This window comes from Dendrobates tinctorius, unplaced genomic scaffold, assembly GCF_039654945.1.
Source record: "Dendrobates tinctorius isolate UK_male_01 unplaced genomic scaffold, ASM3965494v1 ptg000370l, whole genome shotgun sequence".
In the NCBI taxonomy this organism is placed as follows: domain Eukaryota; kingdom Metazoa; phylum Chordata; class Amphibia; order Anura; family Dendrobatidae; genus Dendrobates; species Dendrobates tinctorius.
In genome coordinates, this window is record NW_027362036.1 from 5,346,815 (window position 1) to 5,356,568 (window position 9,754).

At 46.5% G+C, this 9,754-nt stretch overlaps 1 protein-coding gene across 1 annotated transcript; it reads left to right on the plus strand.

Moving 5' to 3' along the window:
• Positions 1–2,274: 2,274 nt before the first annotated feature.
• On the plus strand, positions 2,275–3,210 carry LOC141075775 (olfactory receptor 11A1-like). Its single transcript, XM_073562922.1, has one exon. The coding sequence runs from the start codon at positions 2,275–2,277 to the stop codon at positions 3,208–3,210; it is 936 nt and encodes a 311-aa protein (XP_073419023.1).
• Positions 3,211–9,754: the final 6,544 nt, after the last annotated feature.

Sequence of the window (9,754 nt, forward strand, 5' to 3'; positions counted from 1 at the left end):
ACGATGCTTGCACAGACCCCGGGACATCAGCACAGCCCCCCGGCAGGCCGGCACAGCCCCCCGGCAGGCCGGTACAGACCCCCACAGGGTGCACAGACCACCGGCAGGCCGGCACAGCCCCCCGGCAGGCTGGTACAGACCCCCACAGGGTGCACAGACCACCGGCAGGCCGGCACAGCCCCCCGGCAGGCCGGTACAGACCCCGGGCAGTCCACACAGCCCCCCGGCAGGCCGGCAGAGACCCCCGGAAGGCCCAAAATGACGGCGCATCATGATGCGCACACACCGCGCATCATGATGACGTCATTTCGGCTGTCAATCAACTTTGAACTTCCGATTCCGATGCCGACTTCCGATATTGAAAAAATATCGGAAGTCGGTATCGGAATTCCGATACAGCAAGTATCGGCCGATACCCGATACTTGCGGTATCGGAATGCTCAACACTACCCACGATACCTTCTGGAAACGTCCCTCCCTCGCTGAACCGGGTCAATCCTTTTTATACACAGCACTCCCACATTACAACTGTGCAGTATGTTTAGTCTGCATCAGAATCTTGAATCTGCATAAGACTTCAAAGTCTGTTTGTTATAGACTACTACATTCTTAGTGTGTTTGCACCAACCAGAGATTCTTTTGCCATTAGTATGTCTCTTAACAATAGCACAATGCATCAGGGTTGTTTTGCTACTGATTATAACCCTGGCTCTGTTTGCCTCTGGTCAACTTGTCAAAGTTGTCTATCACTGTTCAAAGTTCAACATATGTTGCTTATTACAAAGTTAACTCTTCATGCTCATAGCATAACGCTCTAAGATGGTAACATATGGGCAGCATGACTTCCATAATCACCTATTCTGAAAACTGGATACCTATCGTAACCCAGGCACACACGCATACATGTCTTCATGTGTATCACAATCGTCCTCGATTATTGATGTCATGCATGACCATATGTTGCATGAGACCATAACATTTTGGTCTCTCTTGTCAATCGAGAATCATACTATTACCGAGCACAAGACTTCCTTGTTTAAGCAGCATAAATATTCATTATCTATACAGTTGTTATTCCTATTGTCCTAGCACATATGTAAGAATTAGTTGGTAAGCTCCTTCCCATCAACCACCCCCCAATTGGCAGGGTATAGTAAAGAGAAAGTATTCAGTCAAAGCAAATATCACAGTGGTCACTTGTGTGCAAATCAGGATAAGGAATCTTTGAAACACAGAGCTTCAAAGACCACAGAACAATTCCTTGTGTTACGGTATTGACACAGAGCAAATGCTTTGTGTCTCAGTATCAAAGTTCAGCATCAATGATATTACACTGTAGTATATTGCAATATAGTGTTTGGATTCAAACAACCATATTTCTTGTTTGCAATACTTTCCACCCTTGGTCTAATGACCACACTATATCAAAGCATATAAACAATCTATTACAATATGTAGGCTATAAGATATCCATATTTTTATTAGCACCACACATGTGACCGCAAGTATGCCTTTTGTGCAGACTAGCCTCTCATCTGCTTCTCTTAAATGAACACTGAGAGAAGCAGGAAGAGAAGCTAGTTGGCCTATGACATCTATTCAAATACACATGATGACCTCTGGCAAAGGCGGTGAATATTCACACTGTCAGGATTTGGTAATTTGTAGTTACCGTACTTAGAGTGATTTCAGAAATGTATTTTCAGACAAAAAAAACCCCATTAAGAAATATATCTTTTGGTGACCATCTATCATCGTTGTGTCCATCTGTCATCTATCTAGCTCACATCTATTTACAATATTTTTACATTTCCTTCTGAATTTCATATCTATGTGTAGTGACAACACATTAGGTAGCAATTCCTGATTGCAGATGGGATGTCACTATACAAATCACAGTATTCTGTGACTGCTATTACAAGTGTTTCCAATGACACAACACACAATCCTCAGCATTTTACAGACCTCATAATCACTGTCCTCATTGGGAATTAAAATCTAAATTTTCTGCTATATCTTTTGAGTGAGGGAGGAAATCCACGAAAACATGGTGAGAATTTACAAACTCTTTGCAGATATTGCCGATGGTGGAATTTGAACCAGAACCCCAACACTGCAAAGCATCACTGCTAACCACTGAGCCATAATGCTGCCCTGGTCTAGTGGTTTACTATGTAGTTGACCTTTCTGTGTTTTGACTATTAGTATACTTAGCACCAAATACTACCTGGACTTACTCTGCATTTTCTAAAGTTCTTCTTCTTACACCAGGTCATGCCAAAAGGGAACCAGTCATCCATCTTGTATTTCCAGCTTCTGGGGTTCCAGAATCCTAATAACCTCAAAATTCCATTTTTCTGTCTATTTCTTGCAATTTATATCTTTATAATGTTGGGGAACGTATTAATTATAATCCTGGTTATATCAAATCCAAAACTCCGATCTCCTATGTATTTCTTCCTCAGTCATTTATCTCTTTGTGATGTATTCAGTACATCCAATATAATCCCAAACATGTTACATATTGTGATGCTGAAAATGATATCCATGTCTGTGCTTAAGTGCTTTCTACAGTTCTATCTCTTTGGAAGTTCAACTTCTACAGAATCCTTTCTGCTTACAGTGATGGCGTATGACCGCTATTTGGCCATCTGTTACCCATTGCATTATTTCTCCATTATGGATTTTCATCTCCGTCTTCTATTAGCAGTGGGGTCTTGGGTATTGGGCTTTGCAGTGACATTAATACCTGGCATCCTAGTAACCACACTTCGGTACTGTGGTCCCAATGTCATTGACCATTTCTTCTGTGACCTGGCTCCCTTTTTGAAGTTGTCATGTTCTGATGTGTATGTTGTACAGACAGAAATCATTGTGTTTTCAGTTCCTATAATCCTTTTGCCATTCATGTTCATAATAGCCAGCTATATCAACATCTTCTTCAGTATTATGAAGATTTCTTCTATATCTGGTAGGGAGAAAGCTTTTTCTACATGCAGCTCTCATTTAACAATTGTCTCCACATACTATGGTACACTAATTATTGTCTACATGGTCCCAGCAAGTGTACACTTACCAAACATAAAGAAATCCTTGTCTTTGTTGTATATTGTTATAACCCCTTTATTTAATCCCTTTATATATAGTCTACGGAACAAGGAGTTACAGGCTGCTATGCAGGAAATAATTTGGAGTAGAAATCCAATCTAAGATGTTGACACAATATTCCAGTTGTGATCTCACTAGAGTACTGTAGAAAAGGAACACAATCTCTTTCTACTGGTCATACCTCTCATAGACAGCCAAGCATCCTTCTTGCTGTCTCTACTGGATGACCACACTGTGATCTCATGCCCCATTCACACGACTGTTTATTTTCGGTGGTCTGCACATGAATGTAACAAGGATGTCATCTATATGATGTCTATTATATCATGGACCCATGTACAGGCATGTGAGAGTTTGGATATTAAGGCCGGGATCACACATGCGAGAAACTCGGATGAGTCTCGCATCTTAATACTCGCCACTGCCGCATGGCACTTGGGAGCGGAGTGTGCGGCTACATAGAAATACATGCAGCCGCACGCTCCTGTCCGAGTGCCGGTGGCAGTGCCGGGTATTGACATGCGAGACTTGTGCGAGTTTCTCGCATGTCTGACCCCGGCCTTACAGGAAAAAAATTGCCAAACTCAGACAAATCTCAAACTCTTTTTTTGCGGACTATTGGTCTGCAAGAAAATAGGAACGTCTAAATTCACCCATTGGATAAAATGAGTATGTGTTCTAATTGTGGAAAACACAGAACATGTATGTGAAGCAAAAATGTTTGACTAGGGTTTAAGGCTGTCTAAACCCTCTTCCAAGGTCCCTGCTAATCATGGTATATGAAATGCAGACTGATGATTTTTTTACTTAGATATTTTTCTATACACTTTGAAAAATTCAACTTCAGTTTATACTGTCTTGAACATTTTTCCACACTGGTTTAAGAATATTTAATCTTACAGACACCATAAACAATATCTACCCTATTACACACATTTATTATTATTATTTCTTTTTAGAGCACCATTGATTACATTGTGCTATATAAGAGGAGGGTTTACATACCAAATACAAACAGAAATTACAATGAACAGACGAATAGTGGCAGATAGGTACAGAGGGGAGAAGTCCTGCATTCTGTAGGATAAAAGAGAAGGAGACCCTAGTTTTGGGGGTTTCAGCAGCTCTGGTGTTGGTGAGATGGCAACAGGGTCATTGCAGGCTGTAAACTATTCTGAAAAGATGAGTTTTCAAGTTTTGCTTGAAAGTTCCGATTGTAGAAGATAAACAGACGGGTTGGAAAAGAGAATTCCAGAGGATGGAGGCTACTCGGCAGAAGTCTTGCAGGCGATTGGATGAGGAATGTACGATTATGGAGGAGAGAAGGATGTCTTGGGAGGATTGGAGATTATGTGGTGGGAGATTACTTCAGAAATATATAGGAGAGACAGATTATGGACAGTGTAGAGACATGGGGAGTCAATGGGAGCCCTAGTCCGCTAGACGAAACCACATGGACCAGGGATCTTCCCACTGAATGCCCGCTATCCTTTTACCGTGGGCTTAATACTACTCAGACAACACAGGGTGAGGGTAAAATAGTGTGCTAATACTTTATTGAACCAGAAAACAGACAAATAACACTTAGAATAGTCTCAGCTAAATATTCAAGATGGTGCACATTACTAAGTCTCACCCTTCCACTGACAAGCCGGGATAAGAGCAGCTGTGACTTCTGAACTTCTAGGGCTGACTACCCCATCTGTGGCACGCACACAGAGAAGAGATAACAACAATTTAGGAAGATGACAATCCATGACAATCCATTGAGGTACAAGGTCAGCTGAATAGAGGGTCACAACTTGGCTTCTCTGAACATCTCAATGAAGCCAGGTGACTGGTGGGTCCCGATCCTGTCTTTCTTCAAACGTATCCATGGGGCTCAGGTTACCAGTGCGTCCAAATCCATAGTTCAGGAATGGTAAATGGAACAGTTTTGTATTCTTTCAACCGGAGTTGTGGTCCCCTAAGCTGGCATTCTGTAGAATGTTAAATCTGTGACCCTCGTGATGGAGCCATGATGTTTTTGCTGCTGTCTTGTAAAGAGTCTCTGGTTCTTTGGATGTTTTGATGTCTTGGTTGAAGCTCTGTATGATTGTATATAGCTCACATAGCTGTTGCCTTCAAACGGAACTTGTACCAACCCCATAAACTTCGGTCATCCACAAACCGATCCGTTGAGGATCAGACTGTGCATGTCGATCGCATCGCTGAAAAGGGGAGCCGTGTTACAGAACCACTCAGCACCCAGAATATGTTGTGCAGTTATATGTAAGGATAATAGGTTCATGGGAGATGCATGTCCCTAATGCATCAGCATTCTCCTTTTGTCCGCCCTCCCCCCACCTTTGTAATTTCCACAGTAAACATCGGCAGGCTCCGGCCACCTGCGGCTATTGTAATGTATGTCTGGCCTGCCGCTTTTCTATTGGCCTGCCCTCTGTATCTGTGTGATATATTCTGTGTCATGTGAGTAAAGTGTGGTCAGACTGGAAATACATGGAGAAGCAGTGATCTTTTATATGCGCCCATGTAACCCAGGTATTCCAGCCAGCGTCATTCATTCAGACTCCAGCCAACGCAGAGCAGACCTCCGAAAACACGGGGTGGTACTGAAAGAGGTACCCCAGCTTGGTAGACCCCGTTACACTGGTGGCAGCCAGCAGGATATGATACCCCTTCTACAGGAGGAAAGGAATGAATGGAAAATAACTACCAGAAGTTAAAGAGGACTACATTAAAAGATTTGGTGGAAGCCCGAGGGTTGATCGCCAGCAACAAAACAAAAGCGGATTTGATAGCAGCCATCATGGAACACGACAGTGCAGCGCCCCCAATGTGAACGTGGAGGAGACCGAATTCCAGAGGGAGGTAAAGAACAGACTGGCGTTCTATGGCCTAAACCCTGCAGTAGAGATCATATGAGAGGTGATGGCTGATGTGCGTACTGATCTGAAGGAAAAGATGGCCGAGCGGACCAGGATAGAGCTAGCCAAGATGGAGATGGCAGAGCGGACCAAAGTGGAGCTGGCCAAGATGGAGATGGCAGAGCGGAGAGAGGAGAGCCAGCGAGCAGGGGGAGCTCTGGCCTTCGACCAGGTACCTTCAACAGTAAGCCACAAAAAGATCCAGTATAATGCCTTCTGACAGTTGGGGGAGGCAGAGGAAGACATTGATGGCTTTCTGCAGGACTTTGAGCGGCAGTGTGCCCTTCATCAAGTGAAGCCGGAGGAACGGGTTCAGATTCTGGCCAGCAAGCTGACAGGCCGGGCAGCGGACGCCTATCGCACGGTACCTGATGAGGACTGTATGGACTATGAGCGGATCAAAGAAGTGATCTTGGCCCGGTATGCGCTGACACCAGAGGCCTATCGCCAAAAGTTCCGCGGACTTATAAAACGCGCAACCGATACCCACGCTGAATGGGCCTGTAAATTACGGCGGTCACTGCTACAGTGGGTACAAGGGAGCCAAGCAACCACTAAGGAGGACATCCTCCAGCTGTTCTTGTTAGAACGATTCTTTAATGGACTAAACCCCGAGACACAGGAATGGCTTCGGGACAGGCAGCCAACGACTCTTGAGAAAGCCGCTCGTGTGGCCGATGAACATCATGATGCCAGGAGGCCGCAGTTCTCCGGATCAAAGGTGGTCACTAGGGGCCCGCCCATGGACCTGGAGGGCCCCAAACCACTGAAGATTGTAGGGGGACCAGCTAGAAACCCGGCCTACCACAGTCCCACTGGGGCGCGATGCCACACCTGCCATGAGCTGGGCCACCTGCAAAGACAATGCCCCAACCGGACTCAGCATACCCAGTGGCCAAAGGCAGTAACAGCTACCTTCAGCCAGGCTGCTTTATACTGCTACCAAGGCGAAGCTGACCTGGCATTGGGGGCTACGACTAACCAAGGGGTGGAAGAGATGGAGGAAGTGCTGCATGAAGTAGACCCCGTGCAGGCAGCCCGGGCAGATAATCGACAACAGCATCGACAGGTCGTGTGGGTTAATGGGAAACATATGCAGGGACTAAGAGATTCCGGAGCAACTTTGACCCTTGTGAAGCCTCATCTCGTCCGGGACCAAGAGAAGACGGACCGGACAGTGGCAGTCCGTGTAGCAGGGGGAGCTATACATCGACTACCCACTGCCAGGATTCACCTGAACTGGGGAGTCGGGGATGGCCTTGTTAAGGTCGGCTTGATGGAGGATTTGCCTGCAGACGTCTTGCTGGGAAATGACTTGGCGCCCATGTTGTCTGCATTCTCGGTGGCCCCTCTGGCTGAGACCTATCCTGTTACCACCCGGAGACAAGCTCGAGCTGCGGAGGCGGAATCACACTCAGAGGAGGTCCAGGTAAGACATCCCAGCCCTAAACATATTCCCATAGCCAGACACATTTCTTGGGCCACCCCAGATGAATTTAAGAGGGAGTTACTTGAGGATCCTTTATTAGAGGGATATCGTGGGAAGGCACAGGAGGGGAGAGGAGTACTGGAAGGGGAACAGTTTGTATGGAAGCAGGGACTCCTCTACCGGATCACAGAGCAGCACCACACAGGGACGAGCCCCACTATAAAACAACAGCTGATAGTTCCCAAGAAGTATAGGCAGGAGCTACTGCGAATCTCTCATGATATACCCTTGGCCGGGCACTTCGGCGTCAGTCGCACCAGGCATCGTCTGACACAAAACTTCTTTTGGTCGGGGGTAACCTATGATGTTCGTCAGTACTGCCAGACCTGTGACAGTTGTCAGCGCATTGGCAAGAGGGGGGATCGATGCAAGGCCAAATTACGCCCCCTCCCCATTTTGGGGGAACCATTTAGCCGAGTAGCGGTCGATCTGATAGGGCCGTTAGCCAAACCCAGTCTGTCCGGGAAAAAGTATATATTGACAGTGGTAGATTATGCCACACGGTATCCAGAGGCGGTTGCGTTACCTAACATACTGGCAGAGACGGTGGCGGCCGCCCTGCTCCAGGTTTTCTCACGGGTTGGATTTCCCTGGGAGATTATCTCGGACCAGGGTACCCAGTTTACAGCAGAGGTGACCAACCAACTGTGGAAGCTGTGCGGCGTAGAGTCCATTAGAAGCACCCCGTACCACCCGCAAACCAATGGGTTGTGTGAACGCTTTAACGGGACATTGAAACTGCCCATTGGGACTTTTACCAGGACCTACAGGGACTGGGAGAAATTCTTGCCACACCTCCTGTTTGCCTATCGGGAGGTACCCCAAGAATCCACGGGGTTCTCCTCGTTTGAGCTGGTATACCGGAGACGGGTAAGGGGACCCCTAGACTTAGTGCTGGAACACTGGGAAGGGGAGGGCCTCATAGAAGGGGTACCTATTGTACCCTATGTGCTGGAATTCCAGGACCGCCTACAGGAGCTGACTCAGGATGTACGTGAGAACATGCAGGCGACCCAGCGGCGCCAGTGCATATGGTACGATCGGAGGGCCAGAGAGCGCACTTTGGAAATAGGACAGAAGGTCCTGGAATTAGAGCCCACTAAGCAGAATAAGTTTCAAGCTGCATGGCAGGGGCCCTACCAGGTAGTGGGGAAAATAGCCGACACAACCTATAATGTCACCGATTGTGACGACCCCAGGGTTATCCGCATGTTCCACGTGAATATGCTGAAGCCCTACCGGGAGCGTCCTGAAGAGGTAGTGGCCATCTGTGCACCTGAAGCAGAGGATTTAGCCGGACTTCCCTTGCCGGATGTCTTAGGGGAAAGGTCTAAAACATGGGACCAGGTACACTTGGATGAAGACCTAGACCCCAGGAGAGACAGCAGGCGGAGGCGTTGTTGAGGCTGCGACAGAGGATGTTTTCAGAGAGACCGGGGTACACTTGCCTGGCACAACACAAGGTTGAGACCCAGGATCAGACCCCCCTGCGACAAAACCCCTTCCGCGTCCCTGAGTCTGTACTAGAAGGGAAGGCGAGAAAAGTGTGGTCAGACTGGAAATACATGGAGAAGCAGTGATCTTTTATATGCGCCAGCGTAACCGAGGGATTCCAGCCAGCGTCATTCATTCAGACTCCAGCCAATGCAGAGCGGACCTCCGAAAACACGGAGTGGTACTGAAAGAGGTACCCCAGCTTGGTAGACCCCGTTACACTCATTATTCAATAACCCTGTCATTCAGAATAAACAGCACTACAGTATATGTTACATCAAATATAAGTCAATATTACTGGATTATAAGAACAAAAGTCTGTGTTTCCATGACCAACCAGAAAGAAGCACATAAATTCAAAAGTCAACATATAGATACCAGTCTATTCCTCTTTGCTTGCTGAAAAAAGATGGTTAATTAAGATAAAATGCTGTGTCATCACAGACAGCTTTGTAGGTCAGTTTTAGTAGCTTGAAGTGGATACATCGTGGAATTGGGAGCTAATGAAGGGATTGACAGAGGGGAGAAGCAGAGGAGTAGTGAGGATAGATGTGGATTAGTCAGCCAGCAGAGTTGAGGACAAACTGTAGTGGTGTGAGTATGTTAACAGGAAGGCCACAGAGGAGGATATTGCAGTAGTCAAGGCAGGAGATGAGGGCATGCATTATTATTTTAGTAGATTGAAGGTTGAGGAAAGGACGGATTCTGGAAATAGTTTTGAATTGGAGTTGGCGAA

Bases quoted from the DNA above. Each gene is read 5' to 3' on its own strand.
- LOC141075775 (XM_073562922.1), top strand. From the start codon at position 2,275: ATGCCAAAAGGGAACCAGTCATCCATCTTGTATTTCCAGCTTCTGGGG.